This window comes from Centrocercus urophasianus, unplaced genomic scaffold (assembly GCF_019232065.1).
Source record: "Centrocercus urophasianus isolate 14NV4802_14NV808 unplaced genomic scaffold, USGS_Curo_1.0 seq_22, whole genome shotgun sequence".
Lineage (NCBI taxonomy): Eukaryota > Metazoa > Chordata > Aves > Galliformes > Phasianidae > Centrocercus > Centrocercus urophasianus.
This window is the reverse complement of record NW_024884778.1, coordinates 7,917,970-7,940,628: the sequence shown is the minus strand read 5'-3', so window position 1 is coordinate 7,940,628 and position 22,659 is coordinate 7,917,970. Positions and strand designations below refer to the sequence as shown.

The following is a 22,659-nucleotide window of genomic DNA, read 5'->3' as shown; positions in this document are numbered from 1 at the left end:
GGCTTTTTCTGGTCTCCCACAAAGATAAAACACGCAATCATCCAATAATAAACTTGTTAATAGATAAAAAACCCAAGCGGTGTAATGGAAGCGTTGCTGGAAGCCCAGCAGCATTACAGTGCAGTGACAGTGGTGCTGGGAGCCTGGCCCTGTTGTTTATGGCTGTATGGGACTGTGGCACCTGATGGAGCAGCAGCACCCCAAAACTATTCCTGGTTGGGGGAGGTGGATGAGGCATTGCTCATAGTGACTGCAGTGGGATCCAGAGCATCAGAGGGAGAGCTCCTGTGCTGCTGCTAACAGCAACTTCAACAGGAACCAGAACCAACGAGAAGCACTGTTGTTACATTGACACACTCCCGTGGGTGCCATGAAACCAAGCTTTCAGTTTGTGAGGGAACTGAATTTCAATAGATTTTTTTTCAAAGTGCCAGAAAAGGTGGCAGCTGAGGATGCCGAGTTACTATAGTAACCGCAAGAGAAGTGGTGATTATCAGAAGTACCACAGAGGAAAGACAGACCGGATTGTCTTTTTGTTCTGCACATAATTCATTGCTTAAAAACAATCTCTTTTTTAATATAAAGAAACGCAATGGAAAAAAAATTGAGAGTGAAATGCATTATGCAAAAACACTCGCACGGATTCTCCAGCCTGTGCAGTCTTGCCATCTGACCCAAAGTTTCAAGATGCACCAAAACTGAACGTCTCATGTCTGAAGGATACATGAATAATAAGGAGTACTTCTCATGTCTTCTTGCCTTGTAAACATGGCAGCAGAGGGGAAAGGGCAATGCTGCTGTCCTGAGGGGGGGGCGCTTTGGGACAGAGGTGCTCCGTTTGGTGTCACAGAGCTCACATGGCAGCTGAGGACATACAACAAGCAATGCTAAGCAGAAAGCAGTTGTGTACATACAAGCGTGTGTGAGCCAGGATTTGATTTTTGAAGGGCAAAATTATGATTTCATTGAACTCTTAAACTGATTATGGCATTAGCAAGAACAGATATAAATCTTTCTGGGATAAACTGGCTAAGGCAGGGTAAGTAAATTATCTCCACACAGTATCTGTCTTCCTGTGGATTTCAGTGCTACTCGAATCAATTGGTGGTGATATGTTTGTACCTGACACAGAAGCCAAATACACAATCTGATCCTGTGCCAAGCCACTATTAACAGCTGCATTTTCAATTGATTCTTGGATATTCATTAACTGGCATCCATAATTACAAATAATTTACAGACATAACATTTTAAATCACTTGCCAGTGAGCTTTGTAAGCTCACTTTATGACATTCCAATACATTATTCTTAAAAATTCACTGAGTAATCAACTTGCAAATGATTACTGTGGAACAGCACTGGATATAATCAAGTAGAAGCTCAGAGCACGAATCGCCAGAAATGGCCATAGATCACTTCTGCCATGTGATGCTGACATCCACTTTAACTTCTTCCAAAAAACTGATACATACTGAACTGCTGGACTCCGAAGCTGCTGTGAGCTTAATGCCATTACAGCCAAACACTTTGCTTCTTCCACAGGCAGCCCCTGCCCTGCACAGTTTCATGGACTGTATTGATTTTGAAGTGCTGTGAATGGTCTGCTCTATCTCCATAGCCTTGCTCCCTGGTCAACATGGATATTATACATACAGCAGGAAGAAATCACACTGTGATGCACGCAATTTCAATCTCTAAGTTGGAACTCTGGGGCCCTCACTGGAAACTGCACTGAAAGACAATGTGGATGGGATACATAAGTTTTGTTCTTATGTTGCAAAGTATAACAGAAAAACTAATATAAACGTGCAAGGACTGCATGCGTATGGATCATATATACACCTTCCTGCCTTTACATGGAACAAGGCTCCAATTTCTGAGTGTTGAAACAATCACTCCTTACTGCCATCTCAAATTACAGCAGGAAATAGAGGGCAGCTGGTACCAGAGCTCATCCTACGTTTTTGTTTCTGATGACAAAGGCAGCTGACAAAATAGACACCTTTGAACGTGTCTGTTTGGGCTGCAGTGTGTATCCTGAAAGTACAAAGCAATCCAATAAATGATGAATGGAAAAAGTTCTCTTTATTTGAGTCAGACCATAAGCTAGAGATGACTACCACAGAGGCTCTTGATTCACCTGCATTCATTCCCACGTAAAAGCTTTGAATGCTGGAAATAAATGACACTAACAAATAAATGTCTTACCCACTGGAACCTCCACGCTACGTGATTTTCCACTGCAGTACAACTTAATGTGAAACTATAAAAATAAGACACTATGTACAAAATATATTCATTTGTTTGCAAAACTACTGGTTACTTCAAGATTTAAATTACATGATAAATTATGCAGCCCAGTCACACTTCAAAAACAGTTAAAAGATAAGTCTATTCTGAATACAGAACAGTGTGCCCTCTTGAGCTGACTATGCCAATTCATAGTACTTCCCAGAATTTGGGTCAAAGTAACAGTTCAGACACGGATCATACAAAAGAGTCAGGACTTCCTCGTCTTCTTCAGCATTGAGGTCATCTTCACCTGTGTGAGGAATGGAAAGTAAGAGTAAATCACTCTCATTCACTTTGAAAAATCACATGGAAATACCTCTCTGTCAAATGTGACATAATTTCCCTTTATTTTGTATAATCTTCTGACTTTTGAATTGTGACCTTCAAGATAAATGCAGTTCAGTTGTTTTTTTTTTTTGTATACTTCTGAAGACTTGCCTTCAGCTGAGGTGAAATGATGTCATTCAGTTTGCTGAACAGCTGGACTTCACAAAGCCCAAGAGGGCTGTTCAGCAGCAGGACTTTTACTGAGAGCGTATCGAAGTCCTCCTAAGTGGTGTCTTCCTCATTGTCTGCTTTAGTCCAGCAAAGACAGTCAGTCCTTTCCTAAGGACTGTAGGAACCCAATTGTGTGTTATTAAAATATTCCGCATGGAAATTGGAAAATTAAGCAGCACAAACATTTCCGTTTGAAGACTTGCTGCTTGTCAGTTGGTCTCACAGCAACAGCATTCAAGTTTGTTAGCATTCGTAGGGTATTTGTTATTGCTGGTTATAGACACATTAAAGGTAGCTGGTAAAGTATATTCAGTATATTTCATTGTCGTTAATGGGTTGAAGAAATCGTGTGACAAATAAGTCCAGCAAGCTTACAGAAGAGTCAATATTGTTGCAATAAATGAGCTCATATTGACTTTTCTGATACAATGAGCTCTTTCACTGTAGGAAGGCTAATAAAAACCAAAGCAAGACTAAAAGATATAGTGTTATCCTGAGATAGGACCTTTAACTATGTATGCAAAGGTATATACCCCAATTAATATTTTCAGATAAGTTGTAAATATAGATGTCTTAAAATTCGCCTTAAGTGGAGGAAGGCAGTGTGGCATCCTAACTGCTCGTAACGAATGAACTGTGGGACTTCTTAGAAATGCATTTTAATGTCTGGGTGTCTGATGTTAAAACAAAACCAAACCAAAACAATCATATAAGAGACCTTGCAATATCAGAGACAACAAAATTGAAAAATGGTGTGAATTAGCAGGAGAAATCCAGCCATTTCTCAGATGCATACATAGCTTTATTAGCTTTTTAGAGACAATCAATCCAAATGTTAAAATTTACAGACATTCAAGCTTTACTGCAGCAAGCCTTGGATTTCATGATCCAGACATCAAGACATCAACCCACATCAAGACCCTCTCAGAGACCTTTCACAAATTTATATCCAACGCGTCTTTAACTCAAGGATTACTGTCCAATTCTCTTGGGCTTATTTAGGACTCTTAACAAAACATATTATTTGATTCTTCAAAGCAAGGTCCCTCCTGACAGCAGAGTTCTGTTTTGCTGTCATAAACAATTACAAATACACATCTATGAGAAGATGGCCAATTTGGGGGCCATAATCCATTCTAGACTGTAAATCACTCAGACATCTTCATCCTCAGGCAATCAAAATACACAGGTCAGATTTATGAGATATCACATCGAATTCCCTGGACTTGAAGAAAAATGTAGGTATCTACCCTATTTCCCAACGCATAAGTAAAAAAAAAAGAGGGTTTGAAGAAAACAAGATAGATGCTTTATTCTGTTGCTGCCAACTTTCCAGTTTCCACAAAGTTCTTTGTCATTCCCTAAGCAAATGCCGTTATGAAGAAAAAAACCTGCAGCCCTTGAGATGGTAACTCAGCAATTTCTTCCTTTGGAAACTGCGCTGAGGCTTCATTTAAGGCTATATTTATTTATTTTTTTAATCAGAAGGCAAGTGCCACATATATAACTGTTCTGGTTCTTGTGAACATCAACTTCAGTCCTAGCATTCTTTCTTTTTTTTTCCCCCATATTCACTATCATCAATCCGTGATTTTAAACAAGTAAGATGTATTTTTTAATGGGATGAATCTATATTCAACCAGAATGCTAAGAATTTATACCTGCATAAGTTATTCTTCTATCAGAGGCATGGAAAACTCTGCTAGTTTGAACTGAAAATAATAAGTGATGCTGAACTCAAAAGTAGCAGTATAAAAAAAACAGCTACTGGAAAGCAGAACCAGCTCTACAGGAACAGCACTCAGAAATGGTTTTCTACCCAGGTCCAGTGTCTTCACAAATTCCTACCTGGAATACTCTGATTTGGTGAAGATTTTATGTGCTCTTCCAATTTCTGGCTTGCAGGAGTGATGGGGGGACTGAATGCATCCAGCCAGTCTCTGAAAAACACAAACCAAATCAGAACTAAAAGCACAGTTTGTGTTGCTATTTGTGATTTTATTATTATAAAAATATAGTTTACAGCTAACACTATTAAAAAAGTTAAGGCTTCCTTCCTTTCTTTGCATTTTCACCTTTCACACTGAAAAACTTCAGCTGGTATTACTCTCTCAACAAAAGGTGTGATCCATAATCCCCAGAGCTGTGCTCTGAAAGCTTATGGGACTCATCAGAGTCCTTTGCTGCGGAACAGACCTGGGAGAAGCCATCTGTGTTTGATGACACTGTAGAGGTCAACCAAAAATCCTGGGGAGAAAGCCTTAATGGCAATGCAAGAGCTGTGTTTGGTTACCATTGATTTGGCACTGCTTGGTGCCCCTCTATAGCATCATAGAATCACAGAGGCATAGGATCATCATGGTGGAAAAGACCACTAAGATCATCTGGTCCAACTGGGTGACCCAGCAAGTGTTAGTGCTATAGAATTTGTTACATGTTATAGTTTAAAATTTGTTATTGACCATAACATAGTTTTAGTTGCTGACCATAAGACAGAGAACACAGCTGTCACAAATCTGTGTTGCTTCCAGGAAGAAAAAAGTTTTGATGTAATCTTTATCATAGACGAGAGACTATGGGACTTCTTCACCTATTTAATTTTATAGGCAGTTTATGCCTCTGATGAACACTACTTTGTGACAGCTTTTAAAAATGATTTTCACATTATCATACATTGATGCAAAGTTCAGTGTTCATTTCCGATATGCCACTTTATGATACGCTGCCTTTGATTGTTACAGCTCAAAAAAGGAAAACAGAACAGTCCTTTTTATTGTTATTGCTATTGCTTTTTATTGCAAGCTGAAAGGTAGACATTTCCACTGAGAAAGTGGATAGGAAGCACATGTGTGAGATTTCATTCAAGTAATAGAGGCAGAGAAACGCAGCCCTGGAGGGACACATCCAAGACACAAAGTTCATCCTGCAGCTGACCACGTCTCACAGTTCTTTTCATAGAAGAAGCTAATCTCTGTACGCTGTGCATAGCTGATGTTTCATTATGTTCCCATCTCTCCTGCTCAACAGTTAAAAGCTATAACACATTCAGGCTTCCACATCACCATTAACTAAACTCAGTGATTGAAATTTAACATTTGAAATGGAATTCAAGGGACCTCAGTAAATCATCTCATTCTGATGGAACCAGATCCATCCTTTTTGACCAATGTATTTCACTGCAAGGCAAAGGAAATAGATGGGAAAGGGGTCATTAAATTCCCCTGTGTTTGCTTCATGCTGGTGGAACTGTGCAGCTCTATTGAGTTAAGTTAGTTTGGAGTTAATTCAGTTTGTCTGGCCATGGCTGTTCCAACAGCTGGTACAAGAACATTTTGCATCCAACTTGTGCTAGAGGCCAGAAAGATCAGCTAGGGCTGTGCAAGTAACTTCAGCTTCCAGGGATTCCTCTAGAAAGGATGAATTTTCCCAAAGCTTGACAGATTTCTTTACACTGCCCGGCTGCATCAATTGTCCAACACCAAGAAAACAGGTGATGTACTTCTACTTTCTGAAAAGCCTTGAAGATCTCATGTAAGATTTGTTTCTGACAGAGAGATCTGGAAAGGTTTAGGCATGTGCTGTAATTGCTAAAACATGCCAGTTGCTTTTCTGTTAGTTGTTGTTAGTTTTTCTGCTACTTCTGGACTTGCTGTTGATTCCACCCCATCTCCTGCTGGCACGTACACATCATCTGGGGTGAATTTGGGGACAACCACCTATCAGTTAGCAGTCAAAATGGAAAAAACTAATTTTCTGCCTCAGGAAACAGAACTGCTGGTGTAGAAATCCAGCAAGTAGTATAGGAGATTTAAAGGAAAAGATACAGATTTTTCCATCATTTCAATATGTCAAAAACATACTTCACATTTTTTTTTAATCCCATCATTCTGTTTTCACATATATGTCCAACTTCCAGCCATTCCCCCTCTGCTGCTCTGCCAATGAGAGCTGGTACAACTCATCCCCACAATATGCTTGCCCAGAGATCTCATTATTAGCTTTCTCTGTCACTGTGTACCATTTCTGTATTCCATGCATACACCCAAAGATTCTTCATTTACACCAAAGCTTTGAAAGCTTTCAGGAACAGTTAAGTAAAAGCACATGATATCCAGTGGGATGGTAGAGAAGAATGGTGCTTGGTCTCAGTCTGATTAACAAATGTAGTTAGAAAAGTAAAGAAGCATTAGAGCATATACACAGTTCTACAGGTTTGGAAGAGTTTAGAGATACATGTTTTTCACATAAAATATATTCCAGATTATTTCTAAAGAAAAAAAGGCAGTAGGTACCAGTAGGAAATCAGAGAGGATATTGGTAGGAAGGAAAGAAAGATAATAAGGTAGTTATCTCCAAAGGAAAAGACAGAGACCTTTCACTCACAGAACACAGAAGGAGGAAGGGTGTGCCATTAAACCAGTACCTCTCCTAAATTCACAGTTCTTAATACTCCCATCTCTGCAGGGTCCTCCTGAAAGAGTAAGACTGAGAAATCAGAGGTGGGATGATTTGTCACTAGCTGGATGATTGTGTCCTTTATTTAGTTCTTCAGTTATTTAATTCTGGTGTCAATAAGTTGCTCACTTTCCTCTTTGTATTTCTTTTGAGGCATCTGGATCAGTTGATGTGTTATTATTTGTTCTAGTAGGGGCTAGTGTAAGAGCATGGAATTTTGGTGGTTCCAAAGGGAGGCAGAGGTATGTGGATTTATGATCGATGCAAGGGAGATGTGTGGCAAGTTTATTATTTCCTATTAAAACATTAAATTATTGTTAAACTATTTCTCATTATTAAAATATAAAAAAAAATTAAAAAATTATTTCTGGGGCAGACTTCTTTAAGAAGCTTCTTTATCTCCTTAAAACAGAAAAGCTAATCAAGCACTCTGACTAATTAAAACACTCCATTTATGCTATCAGTGCCTCAAGCTATAACCAATACCATCAACATGTAATAAACTATCTAGAGCTTCTCTGATAACAGTGCTGAATGCTAACTATTGTCTTTTGACATTGTGAGTTTTGTTGTCCAAAGCCTCCCAACAGCTTTCGCACACATTCAGATTGGCCAGCATCTTTAATGCTGGTACTGAAAGTCTGAACTGTTTTCAAAGCTATTCTCCATACCAAGATAGAGTAAAACATACTTGATATAATCTTGCCATGTCATATTCTTCTCCTTAAAAAAAAAAACCTTTTGGAGAATAAATGTCATATATTGAAAGATCACACGATAGCTGAGCTGTGATAGAAAACAGGAGCAATCTTTGGGACTTATCAACACTTTTTCAGTTTTATGACAGAGGATTTGCAGAAAGTGGTGTTCATTGGTAAAATCTATTGAGAAAATTAGCAATGCCTTTTTAAGCAGCACTTAAACAAAGATTTAATCAGAGACAATCCCATATTAAATTTTTCCATGAGCAATAATACCATCAACAGAAGAATGAATAATCAGAGGCTTTGATTTCAATCTTGATGAATGCCACTGATACTCTTATTTAGTTACAGATTTCTTCTTAGGCTGTCCTGCTAGCTGGACTGAGAAAATGGCAAGCCTCATAATAAAAGGATTTTAAGCATTCCTGTGAATGGAGATAGTGTACTTTATCACTTTTCTTTTGGATGAGATTTAATTTCTACTACTTTAATCAATGGGATCATTTAATTCACATTATTAACAAAATTAAAATGCTTTGAAGTTTTAGTACAACAGCTTTGTCTGATGGTCTACGTGGGGATTAAAAGGAATATTCAAAATGTGAGGTCAGCCTAGCAGTGCACTGAAGAAATGCAAGGCAAGTGCTGCACTGCATCGAACCAGGGACTGACAAAGTGACATCAGTTTTGTATCGGGAACAAAACGTGACGTGGACAGGTTACACAGTGCCTGAAGAGCACAGTCAGTAAGGAACACAAAAGATGATGTTTAGCTGCATAAAATTCCTAGGAAATTTTTATGAATCCTGGAAGAGAACTTGGCTGTGCCTGAGCCGTAACAAGAGGAGCACATGTGTGGAGTTGTTGTTTTTACAATGAATAATTTGATTAACTCTGTGGAGGAGCAGAGGAGGCTCCTGTATGAATCAAGGCTACAAAAATATTTGTAGAGAAAAAAGATCAGCTCTTGTCAGCTTTTGCTACTGCCATCTAAAACCTTAGCACATACTTCTGTCGTACTAATAGTATTTAACAACACTGAAGCAGATTCTACGGCACATGCTCCAAGTAAATACCTTACCATGGTAGGTGAATGCAAAGTATGAGCTCCTATACAAAAGTAGTTCAGTGTAGCTTGGATATTTGTTATGGCTAAGATGAACACCTATTTTCCCCCAATTTATTTGGATTTTTAATGATGTTTATTTAGAAGAGGTTGATAGAGATCAACTTAATACCCAAATAGGTCAGTATAGTCACCTTGCTTTTGGTACAGCCCCTCACCCATTGCTGTATGTTTTTTGGAGACTCCATCACTTTTAGGCTCCTACAGCAGATCTGAATTTTCAGTTGTGTACAAACCTGCTGAACTTCAAGGTTGTGTGGAACTTCATTAACTTACATCAGGTTGGCTATAAACACTGATTTGGTTTCTGCTTTGTAATATATTATGTATGGATGCGTAATGAGTTTTTTTTAATAGAAACATTTTCACAGAAATAAAGCCTTCAATACTAGTTTCAGTAGTGCAGCAAGGACTTCTGAAGGCTATTAACATTCAGATGTAGAAATCAAATTTCGTGTGCAACCTGTATACCTCTGTAACAACTGCGGAGCTGTCTTAGCCTTACACTGCCCACTTTGGCATCTAAAATGCTTTAAACAGTTTCAGTTGTGAACATTCTTATAAATTCTCACAAAATATGCCCCAAATCAAAAAACATTCAGTATGAATTTTTAAATCAGTACTTCTCATTGCCCTGCAGCTTCAGATGGGAAGCAGTGAGTGTAACATAGAACTGAGCGAGCATACAGAAGGAGAAAGAGATACTACTGAAGGAAGAGGGGGTGTATTTATATACACAAATCAAAGGGTTTTGAGTGAACACTGTAATAACAATCTTGAAAAATAACATAAATATGCATGTCTGTATGGCTTTGCATGAACTGAAAACTGTATTTTAAAAAGAAATATCACAGGGATTTAAGGTTAATCTGGCAACGTGTTGATGACTCAAAAAAATGCAAGACATGAGCTGCATTGTATTATTTTCCTGGAGTGTTGTTGTAGTCTCAAAATATCATTAAATCAGCACAAACCAACACTTATCATTTCCTGCACATTTTTCACAGTGAGCTGCATTCTGACTATGAGTAATCTGTTAATCTGTTCTTTGCCTCACAATCCGTCAAAGTGACAGATTCATTCCATCCCTAATACATAATATCTTCATTTGCTGTATGCTTTACTGGAACTTTCTTCTTTTGCTACCACTGAGATTTAGAAAATCGTGAGCGTATTTACAAAATGACTTTTTCCTTTCTCCAAATCACTTCAGCAAGTCCAGCCCACCAAACACTATACTACTAATGGAGGCAAAGAGATTTAATAAAAAAGCATAACATTGTCTAATTTCCAATGAATTAATAACTAAAAAGAGATCATAAACAGCCCAGATGCAACCATGCATGAAAGACTTGAATCTGTTCCTCTTAGGGACTTATCAGAGTACGTGTTTGTGTATTGGTGATAGATTGGATTCAGGATGATAAAGGAAATGTGAATTCTACTTACTGAGCAAGATATTTGGGTGCTGTAAGTTGCTGTTACTTGTGTGGACATTATGACCAGGCTGACTGGTAGCAGGTCAAAGTTTGGCCTCTTAATGCTTTCCCATTTTTCTTTTATTATGTGAGTTCAAATGATAAATTTGTGCAGGATATTTGAAACATGCTGCTCATGTTCACCAGTCTAAAAACGAGAATGATCTGAATTTGGAGGTTTTACTTCTTTGTAATTAACATAATTGTGCTATTTGGTCAAGTTTTCGTAGTTAAATACATGAAGCTTCTGTCACAGTTGGAGGTTTTCAAGATCAGGCTGGATGGGGCCGCGGGCAGCCTGGTCTAGCAGCAGATGTGGAGGTTGGTGGCCCTGCCTGTGCCAAGGGGGTTGGAACTTGATGATCCTTGAGGTCCCTTCCAACCCAAGCCATTCTATGATTCTATGATAGTTTCTGTTAAATAACAGTAACATTGTGATTTACTTAAAGACCAGACCTCTAATGCATCACCCTGTTGACTTGCTGGCTGCATTATAGTTTTAATGTTCAGTAGTGAAGTAAATGACACTAAAATAGAAAACCAGTTTTATCATCTAACTAAAGTAAAAGACTGGCCCTTTATTCTTTGCTGGCTTAGATTCACTTGTCTGAGACCAACTGTATACATCACAAGTAAAGAATCTGCAAATGTGTTTTAAAATTTCAATATATTAATCTAATCTTAAACAAGAGAGTTCTAGTCATGTAAGTCAGATATTCACTGGTCAGTCAACTAGATTTCCACACTTAATTAAGTATCTGTTAGGAAAGGTTTGCTTCTTTTTTTCACGTATTTTTAGCAATTAAATAAACCATACGTTTAAAAAATTATACTTCACTGTTTCACCATTCAAGAAACACCTGAATCGAGCACCCAATGAGTCTTGTCACAATTAAAGTAATTCCTTTTCTCCGCAGTCAGCCGCTAACAGCCCTCACTGCTCTGCCCATCCTGAATGTAGGCTGCATCCCATTTAACTTTTAATGGATGACACGCAGCCAGAGGGCTTTTAAAGATCAGTGGAGAGAACATGACTCAACAGAACACTAACTTTAATATTATCAAACTTGTTAAAGGTGATGCAGCTGAATGTTCCCAGCCTGTGAAAATTACCTTCCTTTTTCAAGAAAGTGAAAAAAAAAAATGCTAGGGAACTCTGACCTTCTGGTGTATTAATACAATGAATGGTACAGCATGGAGCTGGAAACTTAATCATTACCAACAAAGGGAGAAGTATGCTACCTTGCTCTAATTTTTCAAAAACATCATGTTTTGTCACCAACAGCAAAATCACAGAAAGGAATCAAAAGCAACACTCTGTATGATGGATCAAAGCAATTACACAAATGATAGCGGGGCGGCAGGAAGGGAGGCGGTGGGCACTTGTGCCCTTGGAAACCCAGGCAGTTTGGCAGTTTTACTTTGTAAGAAAAAAACACGGATCTCTTTCAGACATCCCACCAGGAACAAGGGATGGCGAGTCAGTACGTGAGCAGCCAGCGCGTGCTGCGTCCTGGGAAGGCCTAAAACAGTTGGCTGTTGGCCACAGAAAGTTCAGCAATGCAGAATTCCAGTCCGTAGCGCTACTCAAACACGGGCTGCTGCAGAAACGAACCGGCTGATTTGCTTTCTGTGGGCAGCAATAAATAGAAAATATTTTGTCTCACCTCAAGTAGGCACCGATGCTTTATTCAGGGAAGAGTGACAATGAAATGTACCTAGCAAAAGATGCTATGGGGCCGAATACCATCAGCAGTTCTCTTAAAAGGCTATTCAGCCAAGCATCATGGAGATGCAAAGGACAGCATCCTAAGCAAATGCTTAGGTACTAGGTATTGTTTGGTGCTGACATTTTGAAATGCCCCGTGTCAGGGTTCTCAAGCAACTTAGAGTACCCCTAAACTGTGAGAGTTTAGTAACTTCTCTCCCATTGCAAGAATGGGAATACAGCTAGGAACTAAAAAAAGAAAAAAACACAACAAAAAGCAACAACGACAACAAGAAAACGTGTACAGGGGACACTGGGGGACCTAAGACATATCTGTTTAATGCTATTTTTCCTGCTGTAAGAGATTGAGCCCATTAACATGGGTGGAGACCACAAGAGACAAGAACCAAGACTAACGTGGGGTATGCAGCTCTGCATTTTCCTGCATATTCCAAGCATAGAACACATGGTTAGGAGCATTTTCCATGTTTTATATTTTAGTCTTTTAGTCTTCCATGCTCATGCTGCCATGACTTCATGTTCTCAGATTCCCATACAAGAGAAAGTCATTTCTGGATTATTTTAACAAGCTTTTGCATGTTAGCCACTCAGTTCTCAACAATCTTTCTGCAGCTAAGCTTTTTACCATCGTGATTAAAAAATTTAACCTTTCCAATTAGATGTTTCCTGTGCCATTTGCTTCTATTGTCATGTTCTTTTTCATGCATATTATAGCCTGACAAATGCAGCAGAACTTTGCTAATTCAGATTAACGATGGGGAGATCTATTGCAAATTACACTATTTTGTGGATGAGTAAAGTAACTGAACGAGTACAATGAAAAAGCAAAGCACATTTTTTGATACGTTGTTCTTGTTCACTTATTTTGACAACTGTTGTGTAATTTCCTAATAGTTCCTAATGTAATAATTTCTGTTTTGCAGAAATAATGGAGTTGTATGACTTCCATCTTCTAATGAATCACAAAAATAAATATGCTTCTTTGTAAAACACATCCTTTAAATTTCCTTCTCAACTCTACGCTATTAGAGTACTTATGCCCTTACCTGGAAATATGGGAGACAAATATGTTTTACAACTGAATTTTACAGCATGCATGGTAGAGAAGTTCTGGTGTAGCACAAATAAATGTTATAACTACAATCTTTCTTCTGCTGCATCACTTTATAGGTGAGCTTAATCTTAACTGAATATGAGTGGTAGGACGACATGCATCAGCTACTGGCATATTTAATTTTCTTCTGGGGCAGATGAGAATACCTGAATGGCAGTCTAAAAACTGAACAAATCTTTAGTTTTGGTACTTCAGTGTTCGCAAAGTTTATGGTTGTGTGCTAGAACTGTTGATACTATACACAAATTTCATGTGCTGTGATCACGGCAACATTTATGGCAGGAGTAGGTTATGAAAAAGACTGGTACCAGAAACTTTATAAGAAAGTGGGAGAAGAATTTACTTTCTAAAATTAATAGGGAGCAGTCATAAAAGGCAACTACTGCTTGTTCATTTTTTGTTATATGAATGTGAATTACTTCCACTGGAGAGATACCTTCACCAAAAAAAGACAAGAAAGTGTTTTTACTTTCTTCTTTTGGGTTGTATTGGAAGGAAGAATGATGACACAGCAATCATTCTAATGGAATGGTAGGTTACAATGACAGGACAGCTTGCTTTAGTCAGCCTGCACCATGCCAATGTCAGGTAAGGTCAATGACTATTTATCATCTGCCTATGACTGCAGGCCCTTATCAGCCTGTTATAGAGACAAGGAACTTCCTATCACATCCACAAGAGGCAAAGCTTCAAGGATTTAAACTACAGTACAGTGTGACACCTTTCATAGATAGCACATACATCTAGACAAAAAGCCAGCCTGAACTGCATCATCTATTTCCCATAAACACTTCATAATATCATTGGATGTCGTTAACATTCTAGGAACCAAACCTGTTCCTTGGTTTTAAGCTGGTTCTTTTTAGTTTGTAACAAAACCATGATGGAAATTAAGGTAAAAATGAACATTTCACAGAAGCAGGAGCTGACTTGCAGGTCCTGAATCCTATCCCTTTAGAGCAATGGTAATGCTCTCTTCTCGTAGCAAAACTTACAGAGGTAATAACTGATGTGAACACAGGTCAGAGAATCACAGGCAAGTACAAGACACAGGAAAGAGTAGATGGGGATGTGGCAAAATGGCATCTCATAGCTTCATCAGTTTCTTGCAGGATGAAACCCACAGCAGAGCTATAGACAATGCTTCCAAAGATCATTTTCTTTGACTGAGACACTAATGAACTTCTGCAGACTGCAGTCAGCCTAGGAAAAGCTGTCACTCCACACTTTGGAAGGTTGTTAATGTTGAGCTGTTAATATATGAAACCCACCAGCAATTAATTACAAAAATAATAATTTGTGAATGAAACATGGCTTCATCACTCATTCTTTACTTGGATGCTATTGACAAATAAGCTTTCTCATACAATGAAGCCTGTGTTGTATGAGCTGGTCTTGTATTCTTGGCCATAGCCCAAATCAGGCAGATATTTACTATCATCAAACCTCTGTGCCCACAGTTCGCTATGGGAATTCATATTTTTTAAACACACAGAACCAAATGTCTGGGTACAACCTAAATAAAGCATTGCCTGTGTAGGTTTTATATAAAATTACTGAAGTAAAACAAACTTCCTTAGAAAAGACACCTAACGATGTGCTGAAATATTTATGTCCTGCCCTCGCACGGTTTCTGTGAACAGCTGTTTGAACTTCAGAGGAACAAATTTAATTTGGTAGATTGGGAAGAGCTGAGCAGGATGCCAGCTGAGGAGCTGGTGAGGCAATGCTTATAAAGACAGATCTCAACTTAAAAAAATATCTCTCAAAGATGGAAAATGAGCTTTTATCAGAAATAAATTTTCTGAAGAGCATCTGTAGTTCAGGAAATCTATTCATACAATTAGGCTAAATATCTTTTTTACAGAACAGTTCCTCGCTTTGCAGTTCAGTACTGCTGCAATTCCTCTGTGATATTAACTTCCTTTCAGCATTTCCTTTAATGCAACTTCCAAATCTACGGCACACAAATATGTTGGAGGACAGTGCTGCTGAAATGCTTCCTAAGTAAGCATAGCAGTTTCCAGCCCCTGCTCTGAAGGGAGAAGTAACAGCTAATTAGTTTCCTATCTGAAGGGAAAAGAAGCAGTTATGGGACTCAGCTCGGACCAAGCACCAGCCAGCATGGGGAACTGCAGAGCTAAGGCTCGAGACACCGCACGCCTTCTTCTCATCTGGCTCTGTGTCTCTGCAGTCCGTCTGCCTCCTTTCATTCACTGGTTCTGTGCCTTGCATGATTTGGGCATGATTTGTACTGCAGCAGCAATATTCTCGGCAGACTTACGACCTTCACCCAGTGGATCCAATGGAAAATGAGTCTAGCTGGGTCTTTTTATTGACTGCATTTCCATTATCTTCACAGATGCTTTCTTTCCTGGCTTATGTTCTAATGGACAGAAGCTCCACTTGGACAATAGCTGCTACATGGCTCTCTCAGTTTCCCAGAAAACACCACTGACTCCTAAAGTTACTTCAGACCTGTCACATGCCTTACTGTTCTTTACAACAAACTATTTGTTCTATCAGTAAGTACATAATGTAAATCTCTTTGTACCATGGTATTTATCCCACTGATCTACACAGGATACATCAGATTTTCAGATATTCTCACGTTTGCTTTCTTAGCTATCATAGGCTTACAAAGATTGAGGTATTTTCCACTTACCCATACACTACTCGTTAAAATAGGCTTTTAAAAATACCTTAAGTACTAAGTTATAAAATTACCATTAATTTTCTCTCTCTCTCACATACACACCCTCAGTGGAAAACATTACTAAATTTTCCATTATGAATGAAAGTTAACAACGTGAATCATGATATTTCACACACATCTTTTCCAGTTTTTACACCGTGATGCAAACTGACCTCATAATTTTGTCATCTTCCCTATTTACAGCCCAATAATACTTTTCTGGCCATTCACAAGGGCTGCAGAATTTATGAGGCACTTCCAAGTATTCAGGTACTTTACGAATACTTTGCCCGCATTTCTCAAAAATGACTTCTAGGTAAATTTGCCTGCTGTGTGTACTGGATTAAAACAGATTGAGAACAAAGTTGTAGTTTATACCATTTTGTTTTAGATTTTATTATATGGAAATATAAGTTTTCATTGGTGATCATCTAAACTCAATATGCTGAAATGCTTTATTTTTACAGATACTGGTGCTTCTTCTCTTTTTCAGTATATAAAACATACTGAGTACCAAATTGCTTTATCACATGAATATGAATAACAAAACCTGACTCAACCTATTGGCTGGAAGTAGAAAAGCACTGCAGCTTGTGCTAAAATGTAAGCTATTCTTACGCCATCAGAATTAGGAAATCAATTCTGGAATAGGAGTCCTGGTCAGTTGCAAGGCACTGGATAACTTAACCTGGACTATAGTCAAGTCTCTCCATCCACTCTGTCCACTGTAACAATTAGAAAGGGTAGAGACAGCTCCTTGGGCAAGTAGCATGGAAGGTGGAGAGGTTTTCTAGAACAGTGTTGGCACTTAGGTTTACTTATGAAATGGGACAGGAATCCAGGCTTGTACTTTAACTCCAGTAATATGCTGTGTGTGCTAAGAAACATATGGCTGTATGTTGCAATGAATGATGCATCTGGGTGAACCTGCACAGCAAGTTTCATTGTGTTCACTCCATAAAATCTAACAAGAAGATAATAAAAACATGGATGGCAAGTAAAACAAGTGACTGAGAACATCTGTGTGAGGAGAAATGAATATTATGGTGCACAATTGGCTGGTGGTGCACTGTCATAAAATTTCACATTGTTGGTATCCTGAAAAGAAATGGAGCAAGCTTTCTTGCAGTCATATCCAAAATACCCTCTGCGGATATCCCTCCCAGCATTGCATGCATTGTCCAGCTAAAACTCAGACATGCAAAATCTGTGTTAATCACACCAACAGAAAGGGAAGCAGGACTGCTTTAAAATTTAAGTTTGCCTCCTGTTCAGGCTGTTCAAGAACTGGCAAAATGATGCTGGGCTTTCACAGGTGCAAGGCAATTCTGAAACAGGCCAGTTCAATCTGGTTGTCTGAATGTTCACTGCTTCTCTTCAGCCACCATCTCCCCTTGTCTTGACATCCCCATCTTATCTTACATTAAAGTCACTGGGCTTTTGGTGCTGACTCCAAACAGAACAGATAAGACTAAAAACGTGACATCCAAAATACATTGTAGACAGGATTGGTTTGAACCATCCCACAGTGTTATTACCTAGCACCTTGTCCAGGCTGGGTTATCTATTGGAAAGTCCTTTCCAAGTAAGTAACATTAAAACCTTTTCTAACAAATGGATTCCCTGACACCTGGAGTCACAGGTGCAATTCTACTTCTGAGCCTACAAAGCAGAGACAGACAGAGAAAGAAACAGGTCAGAGTGTGTAGATGTCAGATGAAGAAGAGTTGCTGAATCACATGTCGAAGCACGTGGAGGAGCAAGGGCTGTGCTGGTTCCTTTAAATACACAGGGTACATCTCAACCATGCTGAATCCAGCCCTGTATTCTGGGACAATGCAGACTTACTGCAGCCTGTAGACAATGACTAAAAAGAGCAATAGTAAAGCTCTTTGAGAGGAGGCTGCAACCAAAAGGAGATTTAAGATTAAATCAAAGAACGTCACATTTAGTATTCAGAACACTCCGACTGAATTCTTACTGCCTGGGCTATAAATGGAATCTTACCGTGGGTTGGAATGTGAAAGTGGGCTCATTTCTTTCTGATAGTGATGCTCCTGACTGACGGGCTATGGAAAACATAAAATAACAGTGAGAAAATAACTTTGCAAATATTCCTTCAGAACGTTCAAAAGTATGAAAGAGATCCTTTATAAGGACACGCATTTGCAGCTTCCGATATTGGAATTTTATGGTCTTTCGTCTTATCTGTGAAATTTAAAAGGGATATTCAGATCCTAACTGTGCAAGGGTATAACTTAACAGATGATTCTTATCTGGGTGGAAATACATATGAATGAAGGAGTCGACCACGCAGTCATTTCTCTGCTGTCTGAGTGTGGGGACAGGGCCAGGGCACAGAGAGGGAAGCGTGATGATCATTTCTGATTAAAAAATGTCCAAATCTTACAAACAATAGTACAAACAATAGTAATAATGTGCCCCCAAAGCTTTATATTAAATTATTGGGTGCTTATGGCGTTAAAACAGCTATTTGCCAGAAACACTGATTTTCATAAACCAATATAAAAATATAAAAATACACCTTGTCTCAAAATATAGGTAATGTTTGCAGGTAAGACCCCAACACATCACGCAGTGCATCAGGACAGCTCTAAACAAACCACTGAAGCAAAAGCAGAAACAAGTGAGAATATGAGCATGCATTAAAAATACTTGTACACATTAGTTAGTGTGATGTTAAATACCACGTATTATGAAAAGAACTGCATCTTTATCAAAATTAATTAAAAAGAGAATGTTCTCATCGTTTGAAGAAGTGGGGAGAGATGGTATGCTTGGGATGAATGACATTCTAATTACTGCCAAATATATGTCACTGCCTGGTCATGGATGGTGCAGTTCCCAAGTGATGGCTAGTGGAAGACTGTGGATGAGACAGAAGGTAAATTAGTCAGTCTACGAACCAAAATATCTGTCTAAATAATTTTTAGTCTCATTTCATAGTAAAGAATAGTCTGCCTCAGTTTTGCAATTTGACTTGATGTGAATAGATCCCTCCAGGGGCTGTCAAACTGAGCTCTCAGCTGGAATAATTCTGGGTTTAAATATCACTCCTCTTGTCTGTCAGACTTCAGTTCTGTCAGACCATTTCTGTGTAAAGTGTTTCCTTTTCTGAATCATCACAATGGAGGGCAGGAGACCTTCCAAAAACTAAGTGAGAACCTTGAAATTTCAAATGGTTTCTCGTTCAAAATCTATTTGATTGAATTTATATTTAGGCAGTTGCTTGAGAAACAAGTAATTTTAGTGTTCTGTGTGTACTCTGTGCTTGAAAGACACATCTGAGTGGTGAGCATACCCTGGAGTCTAATAACAGAGCATTACACCACTGTTAGCTTTTAGGGTTCATCAATTAGCAATCTGAGGGAACCTTCATAGGTTGGAGCGGGCTGCCCAGGGAGTGGAGGAGTCACCATCCCTGTTCAAGGACTGTGGAGATGTGGCACTGAGGGACGTGGGCTTGCTATGGTGGGGGTGGTTTGATGGTGGACTTGATGGTCTTTGTGGTCTTTTCCAACCTCAACAACGCTATGATTCTACAATTCATTCTCCTTTGCATTTCTGACTGAGAATAAGGGAGCACAGGAAGATATTCTGAACTCTCTTATATGTGATCTTGCTCCAAAATTCCTGTGTTGCATCTAAAGTGATGTCTGATGTTGTCTGGAAACAGCAACCCAAGAAGCTGAATTTCCCTGACAGGGCAGGAAGATCTGACTGGATCTCCAACACAGAGCAAGGCATTAAAGCAGAGTTATTTGCTGAACTTTCCGTCAATTCTTGGATAATTCACATATGTGTTGATATAAACTTCACATTATACTCTGCAGTACATAGAGCTGTCTTGCACGTTGTTGCAAAGCTAACACTGAGCTTCATATATCTTGAAATTTCAGAAAGCATTCAGTCAAATACCATCTTCTTAAAATATTTAGTTCTACATACATTTGTTGTTAATTTGGAGCTCTGCCCTGTGCCCCACTCACTTTTTGCACAGATTCGCAGTTCTCCTTTGAAGTAAAATTCATTTCAAAAAAAAGAAGCAGTTTATATTTATAGCTGATAGCTATGCTGGGTAATGTGTAATATTCAAAGCTATTTTATTTCTTTTTGGCTGTCATGGTTTACAGCAGCTGCTTAACAACTTGCATTTCAACAATTTCTCCTGACAGCATCTACTCAGTTCTTGCTAAGCCATCATAGGTTGTAAAATACAGTTTTAGTATATCAGTTTTATAGTTTTTTAAGGACATCTGTTCTAACTGCAGCTTAGCAATATGATGGATCTTTGTGCCTTCACTTCAGAAGCCTGCTGAAATTCATTAGTCAGTAATACATGAAAATTTTCGATGAATCTGGAAATCACACTGATAGAGGCAAGTGATGGAAAAAACAAACTAACTAAAAATGTGTTTGATTTATAAAATACTACTCTGATATGTATGTTCACTGCTTAACATGATTATACACTGCACTGCCTCACAGAACACTGTATGTATTTCAGAATGAAAGAGACACAAAAATCTGCCTTCTGGTGGTGCTGTTGCCACAGATTCAAACAAGGTACAAAAAGGTTCTATAAGATGAAGGAAAACTTAGAACAAAAAGTACTTTTGTTATTATCTTGGAAGACCACAAAGTAAATAACACCGATATAAATAATCAGATACTACCTGGAAACACATGGAAGCATGAAAGGTTAACCGTTACAAGAAGTGCAAACTGTCCCTAATTTCTCAAGCCATGATATGAGGATTCCTCTCTTTCTTTCCTGTACGGCTAAAATCATTTGACAAAGCAACGGTAGATGGCTGCAGATTCATACAAACTTTTCTACAGTTTGCATGTTGGATTTTGGAGGGATTGATCATCTGCAAATTTTCTCGACTCAGCTTGAATGATTGCAGTAGTAAAGATGAGGGGACATAAAAACAAAGACTGAAATCCAGCAGAAACAACATTCAAACATGCTCTAATTGCTCTGGATAGGCTGTATTTCGATCTCTCAGTTATTTAGTCTATCTCTGCACAGAATAATACATTTACTGCACATGTGAATGCTTAGTGTGGGGATTCACTAAAACAGCTATATGAAATGAGCAGACATTTCTAGATTTCCAAGCCAACAGAACACTACAGCTATGCTAAATTACAACTGAAATGACTAACCTGTTATATCTAAACACTTTTTAAAACTGATGTTATTTGTCTGAAAGCATCCAGAAACTATGAAGGCAGTGAGATCAAAGAGCTCTCTTGGCAATCAGCCTGTGGTTCTCTAAGTACTGGAGCAGTACCTTTCGTTTTAAAAAATCCTTTAGAATCATCGAATATCCCAGGCTGGAAGAGACCCACAAGGATCATCAATTGCTCCATGCAGGACCACCCCCAAATCAGACCATATGACTGAGAGTGTTGTCCAGACTACAGGACTCCATCTGGGCCCTGTAGGTTCCTGGAGATAATTTGCAGCTAACATTTCAGAGCATTTACCCTACAAGAATTTATACTGGGGCACACAGCAGTGCTTACTCTCCTAACACTGGAGCTGCCTCTGAGAGCTGTGGGCTTTACTTAAGACACATTCATTATTTATTATTGTTTCACCTGTAATAAAGTAAGAGCTATTTTGCTGCGATATAAATGGGGTGTGAGGTTATCTAGTTTTGCAGCAGCTCCTGCAAATACCTTGCTATAGTTGCTGGAATGCTCTGCCCTGATTTCATACACTCGATGCTCTTCAGTGGACTGTAACAAATACTCTCCTTATAACAGCACTCTGTCACATAGTGCAGCTGTGAGATTTGGTAGCACTTTGGGCCAGGACAAGTAATGATACAAGGTGTAAAATACAGAAGGATCACACACTAAGTGCTCAGAGCTACTGCAGCTCTTTGACACTGCTCTCCTGCTTCAGTCCTTTAAACAGTTAGCTGTTCAGTAATGAGACTTTATCATTGTAAGAAGCAATTGTTCTCCATTACTCACACTGGAAAGCAATTGCTGGCTGGTATCTGTGGGTTTCATTCATTCTGAAGATATTTCCAAGTGCTATATCACACATCTGCAGGCTGTCAGCTGCTACTGACAAGCTGTGCAACCTACGTGATTATTCAGGATTCTAAGAAAGAATATATGCCAGGGCTGCTCTGAAAGTAATGCCTTCTATTTTATTATGTTGGCCTGCAAAGTCAGGTAAAGTCAGTTGGCAATGCAGCAGCAGAGGCTGCGCCTTCCCACCAATATTCTCTTGCATTTTGTTGCTGTGACAGATGGCAGCAGAAGGGCAGGCTGACAGAATAGCATCTGACATGGAAGCACATATGAAGCAAATGTATGTCAGTGAATTCCTCCATCTGGAAAAAATGGCACCCACTACTATTGTTCAATGCTTGCAATTGTTTATGGAGACCAAACGATAGGTGTGAGCACAGTGAAAGTTGCACTGTGTTGGCAATATTTTTCCTAGCAACGATGTCATCATAGCAGCTATAAAACACCAGGTGAGAAGGCATGGCTAATCCAGGGAGCACAGGTGCAAGC

General features: G+C 38.9%; 1 protein-coding gene across 4 annotated transcripts in view; it reads right to left on the bottom strand.

Annotated features, from left to right (window-relative positions):
- Nucleotides 1-2,113: 2,113 nt before the first annotated feature.
- Nucleotides 2,114-22,659, bottom strand: part of CFAP20DC (CFAP20 domain containing) — a 61,595-nt gene continuing 41,049 nt past the window's right edge. For all 4 annotated transcript variants that reach the window (XM_042823299.1, XM_042823298.1, XM_042823301.1 and 1 more), the window contains 3 exons: nucleotides 18,100-18,161; nucleotides 4,640-4,731; nucleotides 2,114-2,543 (listed from right to left, as the gene is read on the bottom strand). In XM_042823299.1, the coding sequence (XP_042679233.1) occupies nucleotides 2,431-2,543; nucleotides 4,640-4,731; nucleotides 18,100-18,161 (267 nt within the window). In that variant the 3' untranslated portion in view covers nucleotides 2,114-2,430. The remainder of the gene's footprint in view (nucleotides 2,544-4,639; nucleotides 4,732-18,099; nucleotides 18,162-22,659) is intronic.